A 20,660-nucleotide genomic window follows, 5' to 3' on the forward strand; every position below is an offset into this window, starting at 1 on the left:
GTTATTAGGTGAAACCAGTGTTATTTGGTGGTCAGTCACCAAGCTTTTCTGTATTTAATTTACTGTTCTGATAGAGGTATGTCAGCAAGAAGGATTTTTCTTGAGAAGTAACTGTCACTGCTAGATACTGTAGATACAAAGGTTTATTAACACAAACAATACATTTTTTTAAATTCTAAAGCTTGTATTTTCAGGAGTCTGGCATACTATTATGCAATTGAGTCAAGAGTTAACATTTTTGGATGCTAATAAGAGAGCTTTGTGTTAGACATATCATGAGACATATGACAGAAAACCATGGTATTATGTTAATAGAAAGCTAACTTCATGAAAGATTATGATATTACTTCCATTAGTCCTACAATCAATGTATTTTTGAAGGATACAGTGGACCATAACTGACTATTTAAATTATGATGATGATGTGATAGTGTTGATTATATATTTTATTCTAAGAAAATTGTTATACAACTAACTGTGTATGATAAAGTTAACTATAAGTGAATTTACAACAAAGAGTAAAAATGTAATAATTGTCAAAAATGTATTGATTGCATCATGGCAGTGACCACAACTCCTCTATAATGAGTTTTACTCACAACTATCCATTAGGTGCAATTAACTTTTCACAATCTGTGCAAAACAAAAGCAGCACACAAAATAATATTCATTTTCACAAAATATTTTATGACTTGTTGGCAAAGAGGGAGGAACAATTTGATGCAAGGGGTTTTTGCTGGAACTGTTGTTGTATAAAAATCACTTATATAAAAATTGCATTTTTCAACTTTCTGTATAAATGATGTACGTCCAAGAAGGAAGCATACGTAAGAGCAACAAAAGTAAAAGGATACATGAGAATGAATAATGCTTGAATTGTGTCCTGGACTTGGACTGCAATGAAAGAGTGAGATGAGTGTTTTTCTATTCTATTTGAACATTTGGTGAATAGTGTTCTGTGATACAATGCCAATAATAGAAGCAAAATTGCGATTGGGTATGAAAGGATAAAAGGGAAAAAATGGTGAGGCCGGGGGAGGGAGGGGTGGGAGGGATATATCTCATTTAGATCAATTGAGGTGTAGTGCAGGGAGAGGGAAAGTGTGCCAGGTTCAGTAACTATACTTTCAGAACTTAAGGGATGATTTCCAAAAACTGAGGGTAATAATGAGCAGAACAATTAACATTTTTCAAAAACTAAAAGTACAACTGAAAGTAACACTGAACATATATCAAAACAAATTAAAAAATTCAGAAACAGGAAGAATACTGAAATGATTTCAGAACATAAAGATCAAAATTCTCGAAAAATTAATATTAGTTAGCAGGCAATAGTTCACAATTTGCAGAGTTCAAAGCTGAATTCAGCAAACTAAAAACGTGTGTTGAGACTGAGCTAAGCAATTTAGTTGCTAGGATGGATGGAGTAATAAGCACAACTGCTGAATGTAGGAAAATACAGATGAAAGAGAATGGTCCTTACCCACACCACTGGACTGCTGCTCCCATCCGGTGCAGTTATGACTCAATCAGGCCATGGCAGCCAGAGAAAGTGTTCATGTGTGTGAATTACGCTTTTGTGAATGTGTGTGTATTTTCTACTTCAGAAGAAGGCCTTTTGGCCGAAAGCCAAACTGTCTTTTAGTTGTGACTGTCTGCCACTCAACACCTCCTCTACATGCTTAGTAGCAATCTATCCTTTCCATAATATTGTCATTATTCTATCCTGGATTTTCCATTGTTAGAATTCAACTCTTTATAATACACTTATAACGGAATAGTTTGTATCCCATGGATACATTGTTTTCAAATGAAACTGTGTCACTCAAAACACTTAACAAAATGCACTACAGGAATAAATACAAACTCAGAAAGGGGAAATATAAAATATGGTATCCAAGATAGTAAGGTAGTGGATCTGCTCCTAGTCTTAATCTACAAAACTGACATTCCAATGATTTTAAGGAAAGTTTAATAAACTGTGATGTTTGCTGATGACTTAAGCATACTAACTGAGAGTCTAAATCACCACCTCATTAGAAGAAACTCAGATGACAGCTGAACAGACCTGCCTCTTTTTCACAGTAACCAGTTTCAGTCTTAATCATACACAAACTCATATTATGCCACTACAGACAAACAAAATTTACTTGTACTTACAGCAAACTAAGAAAGTAGTTGCTTTTTTTCTGTGTAGTAGTTCTTCTACTAATTTTAGTATGACTATTTCTACTTAAAAATATATTTCATAACTTGAGTTTTTGGTTATTATAAACTTCTCAGTTTTACAAGGATGAAAGGTGCTCCATGGTCTGGCACCAACAACATACTCGTTCTATGCTAGTCCACACACTATGATATGCTCACATTTAATTGGTTCGCTACTAACTTTTACAGCAACTGAAGATTAAACTACAATGATGAATTCCTGAGATCCTTCTTGTGTCATGAACAAACATTCTAAGCTAGTTAACATACATAACAAATGACAATGTGCTGCACACAATACATACACGAATAAACACAAGTGCACTAACATGCATACTTTTCCTCCCTTATATCACTCTCTTAAAGGACTTAAATGGTGGTATCAAGTGAGACTGTTGTGCTCAGAGCCACTTTTTATAAAGTATTTCACAAGTAATCTACTATTTTATAATTTTCAGTTTTCTTATGACAAAATAGAAGTGTTATACACAGTTTATTATACTGGCATTAGGAATAACTGTAATTTGTCTCACCTGTAAATCTTTCCATATTTCTCAATTGCAATCACCCAGAGACAAAGTGATTTTGCTGCAAATGAGACAATGCCAACTTTCTCTGGCTCAAATTCTTCATTTCTGGTGTATTCCGCTATTTTTTTCAAAGTTTTATCTGATATGTTGTCCTTGTCAAAATCTTTAAGCTGTAAAACACATTAAAGATTAAAAAATCATAGAACAGAAAGAAAATGTGAAATTCAATCTCAGATAACAGAGAGACATAAACTATGGTCAGGTTACTTTACAATGACTGTAATTACTCTTGAAAATGAAAATATTCACTGTTTGGCCTGTTAAAAATTGATATACAAACTGCAGATTGATTAAAAAACAGAAATCTTAAATCAACTGACATAGATACTAAATCAGCTTGCAAAATAGTTGGATGCAAACAGTAATCATGAATGTGATAAAAGTATTTGGATCTTTTTATGGCCACCAGACTCAGCTGTGGAAATAACTAACTTTGTTACGGTATATTAATAATTTTTACTTATGGACCGTCTGACAGCAACTGAATAAAACACAATTTTAGTGCCATACGCGTTTCGCCTTTATTTTCTGCAAGGCATCATCAGTGGCCTGGAATATGTACATATGTTAGCTATTTTATTTACATTTTTGTCATTGTGCCTATAGGTTATAAACAGTTCTGGTGGTTGGTATTTCCTATTAAGTAGTAATGTTTTGAACTGTACTTACAGGTTGCGTGGACAATTTCCTACATATTAATTATCAAAATGGATACCTAAGAATTCTGATGTCTCCTCTCTATTTATTATTTCCTCACCACATGTTACAGTTATCACTAGTGTAATACCTCCAGATGTGCAGAACTGAATATGTTGTGTCTTTTTAAAACTGAGAGTGAGAACTTTCACAGAAAACCAGTCAATGATACTTTAAGAATATTATTTACCATTTCTTTTGTTGCTGTGTGTATGTTTGGATTGATTACAATACTAGTGTCACTCCCTAACAGAAAAAATTCTGCTTGTTGTATATTATACAGAAGAAGATTGTTTGCATATATGAGGAACAATAGTGGATCTAAGATTGATGCTTGGGCAACCCCATACATGATTTTTCTCCAGTCACAAGAATCTCATCAGAATATATCGGCTGAGTTACTAATTGTAAGTACAGACTGCCACTCACCATATAGTGCAAATGTTGAGTCACAGACAGGCACAACAAAAAGATTACTAAACAAGTAAGCTTTTGGCCAAAAATTCTTCTTCTGAGTTAGATAACAACATGCAGATATTCACGCATATGCAAGTCACACACACACACACACACACACACACACACACACACACACACACATGACCACTGCCTCTGGCTGCTGAGGCTAGACATTCCCTGCTATCCTGGATTTTCCACTGTTTAACTATAAGTACAACTTTCTGCATTCCTTCAGTTGACATGACATAATCCATTGGTTGGCAATACCATCAATTACACAGAACCTTAATTTAACCACAAGAATATTGTGATTCACACAGTCAAATATCTTAGACAGCTCACAGAGAATACTAATTGGTAAAACTGTATTTTGTTATTCAGTCCCTATACAATTCAGTGAGTGAACTTGTAAGTGACATTCTCAGTTCAGCAACTCTTTTGAAATCCAAATGGTGTTTTACTGAGGATACAGTTGCTGCTCAGGTGGTAAACTATTCTAGAATACGACTTTCTCAAAAATTTTTGAAAATGACATCAGTAGAGACATGGGTCAGTATCACCTTTCTTACAGAGGGTTTAACAATGACATAGTTCTGTCTCTCTGGAAAAATGTCCTACATTAGTGATGTATTTCAGAAAAGACAGTGCTTATTATATGGGAACAAGTCTTTAGTACTCTGTTGGAAACAACACCAAATCCAGATGAGCTTTTATTTTTACGAGAATATATAATTTTCCCAATTTCAGAAGGGGAAGTTGGTGATAGATTCATATAATTGAATTTTATAAGAGTTGCTTTTCCAACATACTATGTGATTTTTCTCCTGAAGTGTTTGTCCCTATATTTTCTATTATATTTAAGAAATTATTAGTAAACATATGTGCTACCGGTGACTCATCATTAATAGGCCATTGATTTAATTCAATAGTGATATTATCCCATTCTGTGGCTGGTTGTCCTGTTCCTTATTTCAGTGTCCTGTTCCTCATTTCAGTACATTCAATATAGTCTTGAGCCTGTTATAAGAATTACTGATTTCTGACATAATGTGCATATTCCTTGATGTTTTAATAACTTTTCTTAGTAATTTTGAGTAGTTTCAGTAGTGTACAACTACTGCAGGATCTTGTTCTTGCTAGCAGATATATTTTCCTGTCATAAGATATTTTAACCCATCTCGTTTTCGTTTACATAGCTATTTAATGTCCTTTATGGTTCTGTACTTGCCAAAGTCTTTCTTTGTGTTGACCAAAAACTGTTATTTACAAATCAGAATATTGTGGTATTAATGGAAAATGTATAGCATGAATGCAGTCTTGCTTTCATAACAGAAAGCAGAGGAGTCACCCTGCAGACTGTGTTAGAGGAATAAAACTAAATTAAGAATGAGGAAACATAACATATGGATGCCACAAGGTCTGGTATTGTGCCCACTCCTTCTCTCAACCTACACAAACAATATTCCAATGATTTTAAATGACAGTCAAAAAGTGTAATGTTTGTTGATCATGGACACACACTAATTAATGCCCAAAACTCAAATCTTACCAGACACAGATCAGATAACAGTTAATCAGAATTTCATTTAGTTCACAGTAAAAAGTTTTACTTTTGTTCAAATAACTTACAGGAATGCAGCATGGTCAAGTCATTGATAACCACTGATATTTTGACAGTTTCACACACTGTCATTTCGAGGCAAAACTGCAGCAAGTAAGTGCTGTGCAAGGGAATTTAAAACCACAGTTTGCAGAGTGAGTCCAGAAAGAAAACACACACAACTGTAAAAACAACACCACCATACAGCCAAAGATGACCAACGCCAGAAGTTACCCCGACAATGAGAATTAATAACCATCAGATGAGGTAGCATTAACTCTAAACCTCAATTTTTTGACAAGAGAGAGAGAGAGAGCAGGACTCCACATAGAATTTACACAAAAGCCTCAATCTCTATTTATAAGGTTGCTTGCTTATTTAATTTCAACTGCTTCCTTGATAACACTCTCCCAATAGCTGGAAGTCCATGCCAGAATCTCCATGTTGTCATTTTCCGTGCCAAGACAATATTCTGTAATAGCAGAACTGCTTAGCTGTTGTAAGCCTTGGTGACACTTGTTCTCAGTGCACCGGTCCTCCATAGTTCTGATAGTCTGACCAGTTACGAGGTGCTATCAAAAATTTTCGGGACTGGTGCTGCCATCTGTTGAAAACCTTACCTTTGGACTAATGGTCACCATAGCCCTCGAAGTAGTTCCCATCCGCATGCACACACTGGTCCCAGCGCTTCTGCCATGGTCAAACGTTTTCTGGAAGTCCTGTTCTTTGAGGGTGTTTATCACAGCCAGCGATGTTTCATGAATCCTCTCTAGAGTGTCATACCGATGACCTTTCACTTGAGTTTCAGTTTTGGGAATAGCACAAAGTCGCAAGGTGCCAAATCTGGCGAGTGTGGTGGGTGGGGTACAACCGCCATGTTGTTTCTTTGTCAAAAAGGGCCTGGTGAGCAAGAATGTGTAACAGGGCGCGTTGTCATGATGCAGCAGCCAGTTCTCTTGACGCCAAAGTTCGGGCTGTCGTTGCCACACGTTTTCACGGAGCCGTCGCGAAACATCACAGTAGTACACGGAATTCACTGTTTGGTTGGGTGGGACAAATTCTTTGTGCACAATTCCCTAGGTATCAAATAAAATGATGGTCATGCTCTTCACTTTGCTCTTCACCTGTCTCACTTTTTTGGGTCTTGGTGAGCCCGGATTCTTCCACTGGGATGATTGTTGCTTTGTCTCTGGGTCATAACCGTAAATCCAGCTCTCCTCACTGGTGATAACCCGTGACAAGAAGGTTGGGTCATCAGATGTGGTGTGACGAAGGTCCGTGCACACTTCAACACGCTGTGCCTTTTGATTGACAGTCAAGATCCTTGGCACAAATTTTGTGGCAACATGATGCATGCCCAATTCATCAGTCTGCTCTGTCCCCAAACACTTGTTGAATCATTGCAAGGGTCTCCATAGCACATTCCCCAAGATTCGCACAGAATTTGATACACACACGCTGTTCTGTTGGCGTATCCATCGTAAAATTGCCACACACCAAACAGAGAGTACTATGGAAATCACTGTGGACATGCAACACGTCCTCCCAGTTGAATGCCACTCCACACACTGACTCATTAGACATGCAGCTCTCACCACCTAGCAGTGCAAACCTCTACTACTCCTACTTTCCAGATGGCAGCAGCAGTCCTAAAAATTTTGGATTCCACCTTGTATATGACATGCGCAACTGCAAGGAATACGACAGACATCCACCTTACACACACCATGATCATCCTTTATGCAACATAAAAGAACCTTAATCAGGTGTCTGTCGTATTCCTTGCAGTTGTTGCATGTCACACATTGGCCAGATTATAATGACTGTGGAGGACCAAAGCACCAAGCATAAGCATCACACATGCTTACAATGACCAAGCAATTCTGCTATTACAGAATTTTGTCTTGGCACCAGTCATCCTACAGAATATAACAACATGGAGATTCTGGCATCAACTTCCAGCAATTGGGAGAGTGTTATTAAAGAAGCAGTTGAGATTAAATTAGCAAGCAATCTTATAAATAAAGATGAAGGTTTTTGCTTAAATTCTGTGTAGAATTCCGTTCTCTCCCTTGTAAAAAAAACAGAGGGACAGAGTTAGTGCTATCTCATGCGTTGGTTATTAATTTTCACTATTGATAACCCTTGATGACAGTCACCTTTGGTTGTGTGGTGATGCTAGTGTCTTTAGAGCATGTGTGTGTGTGTGTGTGTGTGTGTGTGTGTGTGTCTGTGATTTAATTTTCCAGAATCGCACTGCAAACCGATGTTTTAAATTCCCTTCCACATTACTTACTTGCTGCAGTTTTGCCTCGAAAAAGTAAGGGTGAGCAACTGTTGAAATATCAGAAATTGTTGATGACATCACCTGGCTGTGTTCTCATAAGTTATTTGAATCCTGTATACACCAGGAGAAACTTAGCTCTCACAGTTTTAATTTTATCTCAAAAGTTTCACATCATGCAATTTCAATCAAGAATGGTCATAAGTTACATGAACCATTCTACGTAAAATTCTTTAGGATGGAGGAGAATAACAGATCAAATGGTTTCAACACATAAATGAATTAATTTGAAGTTGTTTCAAACACTTTGCATACTTTACACGGTGTTGTAGGTATTGGCTTAATTTATATATATTAATTCCCCAGAATTATGGAGTTATCTTCTGCAGTAATGCGCCTACAGGACATAAGGTTCTTATTTAGCAGAAATGTTACTTTAATCATTGGTAGTAATCCACCTAAAACTATTCCATTTGCTCATAAAATATGTGTGCCCAACTCCACTGTGTTAAGTTTGCTTTTAGTTACACTGAAGGTTGTGAAAATGTGGAGACTGAACTTTTGTAAACCAATTACTGAGGAGCAGGGGCTGTGGCTTCTCCACATAATACATACCCTCATTCAGTGCTGGATACCCCTTGTTGACTGATGGATAGCAAAGAAAAGAATGGAAATGATATGAAAACTGAAGAACTTTTCATGTTGATACTGACTACCTGCGGCATTATCGTCATTTTATTTTACTCCGAATTAAAAGAGGAATAATTTAGAATGCACGACTTCCTGGCCAGCCCTCCTATATTTCTGGTACTTTAATACATTTCTTTCATTCTTTTTAGAAACTTCAGTAGTGGACCACTTCTTATTGGACTCACTATTTACACTTCTTAGTATATTTTAATGAATATATTTTATTAAATACACATGGTAAGGAGCCACAGTGCCACTTGAAAATGGTGAGAAAGGTGACAAAATATTTGAAAAAGGTGAGTAAAAGGTGACACATAATATCAATAAACAAATACAGCATAAATGAATGGTATTCATTTTAAGAGCATTATAAAATTCTCTATTATGATCTTGGATGTGTTATGGCCATTTGTTTCCTTCATAAATTTATTAATATATGCAGGTACATTGGTAATTTGTTATTGGTAATGGGTTGGTGCATAAGTTCACGGTGTTTTTCTATAAGTTTATTAAACACAACTGATACACTTAACAGAGACTCTAGTCATCATTAATATACTCTCCTTCATTATTTACAACCATCTGCCTAAGGTGGGGTTACTTTTTGATTCTGTGACTCTAGAAATCACATGGTTTCGAGGCAAAGAACTTGTCTAGCCATGATTGAAGCACATTTTCATTTGGAAAGGAATTTCCTTGAAGGTTGTCTGACACAGAATGGAAAAGGTGACAATCACAGGGTTCAATATGAGGTGAATAAAGGTGGGTGCACAATGACTTCCCAAGCCAACTCCTGTATAGTGTTTTAAGGCAGTCTAGTAGAATGCAGACGGGCATTATTGTGGAGCAGCATCACTTCATGCAGTCTTCCTAGTGGTTGTTCTTGGACTGCATCTGGAAGATGTCTCAGTTGTTGACAATAAATGTCAGCAGTGATGGTTACACTTCGGGGAAGCAATTCGTAGTACACTAAACCATTGCTGTTTCACCAAATGCATAACATTATCTTTTGTGGATGCATGCTGGTCTTTGTATGGGAGGGGGGGGGGGGGTTGCTGGTTTGTTTGGGTTCAATCAGTACTTTCTTTTCCTTTTCCTTTCTTAGCATATGGACAACCTTTCTCATCACCAGTAACAATACACAATAGGAATGGTCAGTGTCATTCATGAGCCAATTGATGATGAGCAAGCAAAGGTGCACGTATGGCCACCAGGTGATTTTTGTGATATTGGGTTACAGCATACAGTATTCATTCATCCAATTTTTGAACTTTCCTCATTGCATTCAAATCTTGCACGATGATAAAGTGATCACAGTTCATCACATTTGCAGTTCTCAAGCACACTGATGTGGATCATTGTGGATTAATACATTTAAATGATCTTTATCAAACACCAAAGGTTTTCCTGAACATGGAGAATCATTACTGTCAGAATTATCCTCCTTAAAATGACAAAATGATTTTCTTGCCATGTTCTGTCCAATGACATTATCCCCATACATGGCAAAAATGTTTCTAGCTGCCTCCATTGCTGCCACCCCTCTATTGAACTCAAAACAGAAGAACATGCCAGAAATTTTCCAATTTCTCCACTTGGTGCTTCATTTTCGTGTCCATAGCATCAGTCACTATCTCTAAATGACAGTATCTAAACTCAAATAGCAACAGTGAAATACAAATAAAAAAAATGACAATAAATAAACAAACCCACAGCAACCCGAACACCAACATGCAAAACAAAACCATATGAACTTATGCACCAACCAGTAATTCGATATTGGTAACCGTAATTCACAAACAAGATCAGCATCACATTTTTGCAATTAATGACATTCCATGTTTCATTTCAGTATTGGAAAACGATGAACAAAATATTTTTGGATTACTGTTTCTTTGGAATATGAGCAAAAATGAAGTAATCATACTAGATTTATTTCCTCAAGATTTTTTTGAATGGTTCCCAAATCCTTTTCTTTCACCATTTCTTGTCTAAATCACAATATCCTTTTAAGTAAATTAGAATATTATAGTGTAACAGGAAATGCTGCAAAATGGTTCAAATCTTATATCTCTGGCAGGAAACAAAGAGTGTTATTAGGAATGAGACATGTATCAAGCTATCAGGCATCATCCAACTGGGAACTAATTATGAGGTGTGGCTAGAAAAGAACCAGACTAGTACTGGTGAAACAATAAAACGAATGCAATAAGGCTGAAAGTCGCGTGGCCTGTCACGTGACTCTCGCTCCGCCTACTGCTCGAGTTTCATCTGCCTCCTGCACTCAGTCTGCCCGTGGCGTCTGTTTTAAGTAGTTGACGTTTTGTCTGTGCGTCAGAAAATGTTGAGTGTACAGAAAGAACAGCGTGTTAACATCAAATTTTGTTTCAAACTAGGAAAATCTGCAAGTGAAACGTTTGTAATGTTACAACAAGTGTACGGCGATGATTGTTTATCGCGAACACAAGTGTTTGAGTGGTTTAAACGATTTAAAGATGGCCGCGAAGACACCAGTGATGACACTCGCACTGGCAGACCATTGTCAGCAAAAACTGATGCAAACATTGAAAAAAACGGTAAACTTGTTCGACAAGATCGCCGTTTAACAATCAGAGCAGTGTCTGAGTTAACAGGAGTTGACAAGGAAAGTGTTAGGCAGATTCTTCATGAAAGTTTCAACATGAACAAAGTGTGTTCAAAAATGGTTCCAAAGTGTCTCATAATTGAACAGAAGGAACGCCGAAGAATGATTTGTTCTGACATCCTGGAAAACATTGAAAGTGATCCCACCTTCTTACAAAATGTTATTACTTGCGATGAATCGTGGTTTTTTACTTACGATCCCGAAACTAAACGCCAATCGATGCATTGGAAAACTCCTGGTTCTCCACGACAAAAAAAAGCACGAATGTCAAAATTGAAATTCAAGGCAATGATGATTGTTTTTTTTTTGACATCAAAGGGATTGTGCACATTGATTGGGTACCAGAGGGACAAACAGTGAATCAGCATTACTACATTAGCGTCCTGGCTACCCTACGTGAGCGAGTACGGAGAAAACGGAACGATTTGTGGAGAAAAAAGTCATGGATCCTTCACCAAGACAATGCCCCAGCTCACAGTGCGTTGTCAGTGAAGACGTTTTTGGCAAAACACAACATTCCCATCTTAGATCGTCCACCCTACTCACCTGATTTGGCCCCCTGTGACTTTTTTCTTTTCCCTAAAGTCAAGTCAGCGTTGAAAGGAACTAGATTTGAGACTGTTGAAGCAGTAAAAGAAAAAGCGACGGAAGTAATGTATGGACTTACCGAAAATGATCTGCAGCATTGCTATGAACAGTGGAAAATTCGTATGGAGCGGTGTAGAGACCAAGGAGGAGAGTACATTGAAGGAGATAACATGAAATTGTAAATAATTGTAAATAAATGTTTTTTCCAGCATCAGTCCGGTTTTTTTCTAGCCGCACCTCGTACATGTGGGGTCCCACAAGGTTCCATTTTAGGGCCCTTACTTTTTCTTGTGTATATCAGTGACCTTTCATCAGTAACATTACCAGAAGCCAAGTTCATCCCCCAGGCTGTGGCTAAGCCATGTCTCCGCTATATCCTTTCTTTCAGGAGTGCTAGTTCTGCAAGTTTCGCAGGAGAGCTTCTGTAAAGTTTGGAAGGTAGGAGACGAAATACTAGCAGAAGTAAAGCTGTGAGTACCGGGCGTGAGTCGTGCTTCGGTAGCTCAGTTGGTAGAGCACTTGCCCGTGAAAGGCAAAGGTCCCGAGTTCGAGTCTCGGTCGGGCACACAGTTTTAATCTGCCAGGAAGTTTCAAGTTCATTTTGTTTGCCGATGATACAAACATTGCAATAAATAGCAAATCAAGTGTAGTCTTAGAAATGTCAGCTAATAAAATATTTGTGGGCATTAATCATTGGTTCCTAGCCATTTCTTTGTCACTAAACTTTGAAAAAACAAACTACATGCAGTTCAGAACTCGTAAGGGGTGCCCCACGAGTATATGCCTAACATACGATGACAAGCAGATAGAAGAAGTGGACAGTGTTAAATTCTTGGGATTACAGCTTGATAATAAATTCAACTGGGAGGAGCACATCACAGAACTGCTGAAGCATTTTAACAAATCTCTATTTGCAATGTGAATTGTGTCAGACATAGGGGATATAAAAATGAAAAAGCTGGCATACTATGCTAACTTTCATTCCATAATGTCATATGGGATAATTTTTTGGGGCAATTCATCAAGCCAAGCTAAAGTTTTCCGCGTACAAAAATGTGCAGTAAGAGTTATATGTGGTGTGAACTCAAGAACATCCTGCAGAAGCCTGTTTAGGGAACTAGGGATACTAACTACTGCTTCCAAATATATTTATTCCTTAATGAAATTTGTCATTAAAAATATATCACTTCTTCAAACCAACAGCTCAACTCATGGAATCAATACTAGAAATAAGAATAATCTTCACAAGGATTTAAAGTCACTTAGTCTTGTACAAAAAGGTGTGCATTATTCAGGAACACACATTTTCAATAACTTGCCATCAGCCATCCAACTTCTGCACAATTTCAGTGCAGTAATGCGTTCATTGTAAATACGCGAGTGTGTGTGTGTGTGTGTGTGTGTGTGTGTGTGTGTCTGTAAGTACAAAGTAACTTCTGCACCAGTTCAGTGCATTAATGTGTTCATGTTACATAAGTATTTAGTAGTTGTATTACACGTTTATTACCTTATAAATAAATAAAAAACTTTTTCTATTTTAAATTCAGTGCATTAGTATTTGTAACATGATTCTTTCATATAGCGTTCATTAAAAAATGACGACCATGCCACTTGGGACCTGTGGAATGGTACATTAGCTTATTCGTTTGAGTTGTAAATATTTGTCATGTATTGTTGTTTTTCTGACATGTTCTACATCCTGGAGGACCTCCTCACTACGGATCAATTGGAATGAAAGTAAATCTAATCTAATCTAATATTCTACTTTCATACTTTGGGCACCCTCAGCTATGCCTTGGGGCACTTCTGCTGCCTTTAAATCATTTCTTCCAAGTGCTTTCTTCAGTTTAGCTGAGGCTTGGGAAAGAAGTCCTTCCTTAGACAGTTGGTGTGGTGTTTCTCCATAGTCATCGCTGCCTTGTCTTCTCCTAATGTGAGTCCAAATGGAATATCTTCTCTCTATGTCCGCATTTCCATGGTACAATGTAAGATAAGCCTTAAAAAGATCTGAAACATTTGGATACTTTAACTCTATGGATCCTGGATGTGTTTTGGCAATTTTTCTCTACCATACAATTTATTAACATGTGCAGGTACTTTCAAATGATAGAAGCAATCAGTTGTCCTTCTCTTTCAAGTTTTATTAGGCAAATCCACATTTCAGCTATGAAATAGTGCATTGCTAATAGCTAGGCACTAGCCAAAATCTAGATTTTTCTAATAAAACCTGAAAGAAAAGGACAACTGAATGCTGTGCTCTATCATTTGAAAGTCATGCCACAGTCGTTGGATGCACCCACATTCCTAATAGAAGGTAGCTTGATATGCAGGTAAATTCGTAATTTGGTACTGGTACTGGATTGATGCATTAGTTCATAGTGTTTTCCTATAATTTTAATATACACAACAGATACACATAACAGAGACTCTAGTCATCATTAATATATTCTCCTTCACTATTTACAACAGTTTCTTTTTGAGATGTGCTATAGCCAGAAGCTGTAAACACATTTGCTATCTAAAGCTGTGTCATATTTTTCCAAATTGTAGAACCTTCCATTCATCTAATAATTAATCTTGCCAGACACTGAACGGCATCATTTTTGCTATCTTTAACATGTCACTACAGCCTCTGCTCTTTATTCTTCCTTTGGGGTCTAGATACCTAAAGCTTTTCAGTGGTGCACTTGATAAGCATGTCTTTTACACCCATGTTTGCAAGCTGCAACATAATATTTTTGGACATCTTTACAACCCAAAACTTATCACATTCTTCCAGTTTATTAAGCTCCTCAATTACTCATCTGCTAACGACTAGTTGTTCAAGAGTAAGCAGATTGCCTTGTGTAGAGATTTCATTATGAAGAACATCAGAAACACTATCAATTTTTTTCAAGGTAGAAACCTTCAGAACATGAGTCAAAAAGATTTGAAGTGTGTTTTTATTATGTATACAACTTGTGAATCAAAGGCTTTTGAATTTGAAAAACATTATGTGAACTTATTGAATAGTTGTTGTTGTTGTTGTGGTCTTCAGTCCTGAGATTGGTTTGATGCAGCTCTCCATGCTAATCTATCCTGTGCCAGCTCCTTCATCTCCCAGTACCTACTGCAACCTACATCCTTCTGAATCTGCTTAGTGTATTCATCTCTTGGTCTCCCTCTACGATTTTTACCCTCCACACTGCCCTCCAATGCTAAATTTGTGATCCCTTGATGCCTCAGGACATGTCCTACCAACCGATCCCTTCTTCTAGTCAAGTTGTGCCACAAACTTCTCTTCTCCCCAATTCTGTTCAATACCTCCTCATTAGTTACGTGATCTACCCATCTAATCTTCAGCATTCTTCTGTAGCACCACATTTCGAAAGCTTCTATTCTCTTCTTGTCCAAACTACTTATCATCCATGTTTCACTTCCATGTATGGCTACGCTCCATACAAATACTTTCAGAAACGACTTTCTGACACTTAAATCTATACTCAATGTTAACAAATTTCTCTTCTTCAGAAACACTTTCCTTCCCATTGCCAGTCTACATTTTATATCCTCTCTACTTTTACCATCATCAGTTATTTTGCTCCCCAAATAGCAAAACTCCTTTACTACTTTAAGTGTCTCATTTCCTAGTCTAATTCCCTCAGCATCACCCGACTTAATTTGACTACATTCCATTATCCTCGTTTTACTTTTGTTGATGTTCATCTTATATCCTCCTTTCAAGACACTGTCCATTCCGTTCAACTGCTCTTCCAAGTCCTTTGCTGTCTCTGAAAGAATTACAATGTCATCGGCGAACCTCAAAGTTTTTATTTCTTCTCCCTGGATTTTAATACCTACTCCAAATTTTTCTTTTGTTTCCTTTACTGCTTGCTCAATATACAGATTGAATAATGTCGGGGAGAGGCTACAACCCTGTCTCACTCCCTTCCCAACCACTGCTTCCATTTCATGCCCCTCGACTCTCATAACTGCCATCTGGTTTCTGTAAAAATTGTGAATAGCCATTCGCTCCCTGTATTTTACCCCTGCCACCTTTAGAATTTGAAAGAGAGTATTCCAGTCAACATTGTCAAAAGCTTTCTCTAAGTTTACAAATGCTAGAAATGTAGGTTTGCCTTTCCTTAATCTTTCTTCTAAGATATGTCGTAAGGTCAGTATTTCCTCACGTGTTCCAACATTTCTACGGAATCCAAACTGATCTTCCCCGAGGTCAGCTTCTACGGGTATTTCCCCATTCGTCTGTAAATAATTCGCATTAGTATTTTGCAGCTGTGACTTATTAAACTGATAGTTCGGTAATTTTCACATCTGTCAACACCTGCTTTCTTTGGGATTGGAATTATTATATTCTTCTTGAAGTCTGAGGGTATTTCGCCTGTCTCGTACATCTTGCTCACCAGATGGTAGAGTTTTGTCAGGACTGGCTCTCCAAAGGCCATCAGTAGTTCCAATGGAATGTTGTCTACTCCGGGGGCCTTGTTTCGACTCAGGTCTTTCAGTGCTCTGTCAAACTCTTCACGCAGTATCGTATCTCCCATTTCATCTACATCTACATCCTCTTCCATTTCCATAATATTGTCCTCAAGTACATCGCCCTTGTATAGACCCTCTATATACTCCTTCCACCTTTCTGCTTTCCCCTCTTTACTTAGAACTGGATTTCCATCTGAGCTCTTGATATTCATACAAGTGGTTTTCTTTTCTCCAAAGGTCTCTTTAATTTTCCTGTAGGCTGTATCTATCTTACCCCTAGTGAGATAAGCCTCTACATCCTTACATTTGTCCTCTAGCCATGCCTGCTTAGCCATTTTGCACTTCCTGTCGTATTCATTTTTGAGACGTTTGTATTCCTTTTTGCCTGCTTCATTTACTGTATTTTATATTTTCTCCTTTTATCAATTAAATTCAAGATTTCTTCTGTTACCCAAGGATTTCTACTAGCCCTCGTCTTTTTACCTATTTGATCCTCTGCTGACTTCACTACTTCATCCCTCAGAGCTACCCATTCGTCTTCTACTGTATTTCTTTCCCCCATTCCTGTCAATTGTTCCCTTATGCTGTCCCTGAAACTCTGTACAATCTCTGGTTCAGTCAGCTTATCCAGGTCCTATCTCCTTAAATTCCCACCTCTTTGCAATTTCTTCAGTTTTAATCTACAGTTCATAACCAATAGATTGTGGTCAGAGTCCACATCTGCCCCTGGAAATGTCCTACAATTTAAAACCTGGTTCCTAAATCTCTGTCTTACCGTTATATAATCTATCTGATACCTTTTAGTATCTCCAGGATTCTTCCATGTATACAACCTTCTTTTATGATTCTTGAACCAAGTGTTAGCTATGATTAAGTTATGCTCTGTGCAAAATTCTACCAGACGGCTTCCTCTTTCATTTCTTAGCCCCAATCCATATTCACCTACTATGTTTCCTTCTCTCCCTTTTCCTACTGTCGAATTCCAGTCACCCACAACTATTAAATTTTCATCTCCCTTCACTACCTGAATAATTTCTTTTATCTCATCATACATTTCTTCAATTTCTTTGTCATCTGCAGAGCTAGTTGGCATATAAACTTGTACTACTGTAGTAGGCATGGGCTTCGTGTCTATCTTGGCCACTATAATATGTTCACTAAGATGTTTGTAGTAGCTTGCCCGTACTCCTATTTTTTTATTCATTATTAAACTTACTCCTGCATTACCCCTATTTGATTTTGTATTTATAACCCTGTATTCACCTGACCAAAAGTCTTGTTCCTCCTGCCACCGAACTTCACTAATTCCCACTATATCTAACTTCAACCTATCCATTTCCCTTTTTAAATTTTCTAACCTACCTACCCGATTAAGGGCTCTGGCATTCCACGCTCCAATCCGTAGAACGCCAGTTTTCTTTCTCCTGATAACGACATCCTCTTGAGTAGTCCCCGCCCGGAGATCCGAATGGGGGACTATTTTATCTCCGGAATATTTTACTCAAGAGGACGCCATCATCCTTTAACCATACAGTAAAGCTGCATGCCCTCAGGAAAAATTACGGCTGTAGTTTCCCCTTGCTTTCAGCCGTTCGCAGTACCACAACAGAAAGGCCGTTTTGGTTAGTGTTACAAGGCCAGATCACTCAATCATCCAGACTGTTGCCCCTGCAACTACTGAAAAGGCTGGTGCCCCTCTTCAGGAACCACACGTTTATCTGGCCTCTCAACAGATACCCTCCGTTGTGGTTGCACCTACGGTACGGCTATCTGTATCGCTGAGGCACGCAAGCCTCCCCACCAACGGCAAGGTCCGTGATTCATGGGGGGGGATTGAATAGTTATTCCGACCAAATTATGAAATAAAGTCCTGCTTTTTAAAGCATTCACAATGGTGTTGTAGAACTTGGACTGCACAGTAGCAGAATTCTTTTTTAGAGGTATATCCAGAAGAAAGCAATATTAAGTAATCCCACTCTTCCAAAATCCTTTTGGCTGAAGGTCATGACGTAAGCCACCTTGTGAAGTGGAATTTAAACTTAAGACAAAACTTTTTTTTCAAATTCTTCCCAGCAAACAGACCAACCATCACAATAATGGTAAATACTGAGCAGAAATTGGGATGCTTCTTCACCTGAACAGTATAAACAGTATTAAGTCTTTACACAGGCGGTCTGCTTTGGGTCTCCTGAACTTCAGTCTCTAATAGCCTGAACACTTTTTTATTGACATTATGTCCGTCTGATCCCGGAATAAGGCATTTATTTAGGGACATGTTGACTTCAGAAGGTGCTTTGCATTATTTCTGAAGTAACATTTCATTATCTGCTTTGCTAATAAAGAACGTTCTTATGTGATGCATTGTTATGCAACATTTACTCTCTGACCAAAATGTAATGGTTGTTTGTAATTCTTTTTTATCTTTAAAATTGGTAGTTTCATCACAACTCGATGTATAACATGATGAACATGCTTCTTGTAACATACATTCCTGGAATAAGGTGCCAGTCCATCATTTATTAGGTATCTCCTATTCTTAGACAAAAGCAGATGATGTTCTGGAACACTAGAAGTGAACATATTAAAAACATTACAAATATCATTTGACAAACCTCTAGACTAACAGGACATAACTGATTTCATTGCCCATATCAATTCAGTAGTTGTGGAACTATCCTTGGTACTTAACATCCATATCATTGGCACACAAAATGAACTTGATGGTTGTGTCTGATCTGGGTGTTCTAAACATAACTGATGTGGTCCACATTTAGTTTCAAAGTTACACTTGTCTTGTTTGAAATGGGTGATTAAAAATGGCCTGAAAACCTTCTGTACCAAATTAATCAAGCAAGAATACACACTGCAAAACAGTTCATTTTCACTAACTTTTTCCCAATGTAGAAATTTTACTTTTCAAACTCCTTATCTTTTCAAGCAAATCACCATGGAATATGCATTTTGCAGTTTAAAAAAAGTTTATTTTCAAAATTGAACAGAGTACCAGAGCAGCAGTATTGCTACTACAGCGAAATTAGAATCTGGAACAAAAACAGAAACAACTGTAATAGAGGAACATTTGATACTAATAACCACTGTGCAATATATTAAAAAATAATAATAATAAAAAAATCTCAAAAATTTCAGAAGCCCCTCAAGTTAGATTTTGTCTATTTTCATCACTGGAGCATTCATAAAAGTTAAATGAACGAACATGAACACAGCAACTAGGAAACACAAGTATATAATGTATTTTCTACTTAAAAGAACAAAAAAGATTGAAAAGTTGACAAAAATTAAACAGGCGACAGCATGAAAAGAAGGTGACTAAGGATGAGAAAGGTGACTGACTCCTCACCCTGAATGACTGGCAGACATTAACAGACATTAAAATTGCAAAACCATGATGGCAGCATGCAACGAACACCGATTTTGCTAGCTATATGATTTGATATGGAAATGATTAGCATTTTGGCACAATCACCCAAAGTAAAACGGGATAACATAATGTATGAGGTGTGTTTAAAAAAATGGTTATATATTTTATTAGAAACAAAGTAATAAGCTTACATGAAATTCGATTTAATCTCCTTCAGAGTATGTCCTTGGTTGTCAATGCACTTATCCCAATCTTGAATCCATGATTGGAAGCATTTCTGGAAGGCTTCTTTTGTAGGGGCATTCAGCTAGTCTGTTGTGGCCCTATCAGTGTCAGGTATGGTGTCAAAATATTTTCTTTTAAGCATGGTTTTAATTTTCAGAAAGGGCCAAAAGTCACATGGTGCCCAGTCTCATGAGCAAGATGGATGTGGACAGACAGGAACACTTTTTCTGGCCACAAAGTCAAGAATCAAAAACAAGGTGTGGCACAGTGTGCTGTTGTGATGAAGAAGGAAGTCACTGGCCCATTTTTCTGGTCTCTTTCTTTGTACATCATTTTGCAAAATGTTACAGTATGCCCTTACAAAATTCAGCAAAAAGTAGGAAACTTTAAAATTGAAAGTGGAAAAGAACTGCAATATGTTAAACATAATTACATGTCAAATTGAAAGAGGATATCACATCAAAGTGAGGATAAAGGGTAGAAAACAAAAATCTATACTGCACATAGAATGCTCTGAGGACCGTTAGTAACAATTGTGCAAACAAGTTTCTGAAATTTCCATGCAGAATAGCACAAACATTAGTGACAGCAGTTCTGAGAGAGAGAGTAGAGAAAACAACTTAGAGCTTAATTGAGGTAATATCACTGGAGAAACATTAGAGTAGAAAAATGAAAGAAACTGTATGCAATGTTATCACCAATTAAATGAAATGAAAGAAAAATCCTCAAGTGAAAAGTGGGACGAATTTTTGCTGGGCAGTAACAGACATTTTGCAAATCGGTTTCCCTGTTTTAATCTGGAAAGAAACATAAATCTAGTT

At 37.4% G+C, this 20,660-nt stretch overlaps 1 protein-coding gene and 1 non-coding gene across 2 annotated transcripts in view; one reads left to right on the forward strand and one right to left on the reverse strand.

Annotated features, from left to right (window-relative positions):
- Positions 1-20,660, reverse strand: part of LOC126417162 (dynein axonemal heavy chain 2) — a 959,377-nt gene that overhangs the window by 251,295 nt on the left and 687,422 nt on the right. The window contains 1 exon segment of the mRNA XM_050085060.1: positions 2,742-2,908. Within this exon segment, the coding sequence (XP_049941017.1) occupies positions 2,742-2,908 (167 nt within the window).
- Positions 12,251-12,325, forward strand: Trnas-uga (transfer RNA serine (anticodon UGA)). The gene has a single exon. It is a non-coding gene; the product is annotated as a tRNA-Ser (tRNA).

Source organism: Schistocerca serialis, chromosome 8 (genome assembly GCF_023864345.2).
Source record: "Schistocerca serialis cubense isolate TAMUIC-IGC-003099 chromosome 8, iqSchSeri2.2, whole genome shotgun sequence".
NCBI lineage: Eukaryota > Metazoa > Arthropoda > Insecta > Orthoptera > Acrididae > Schistocerca > Schistocerca serialis.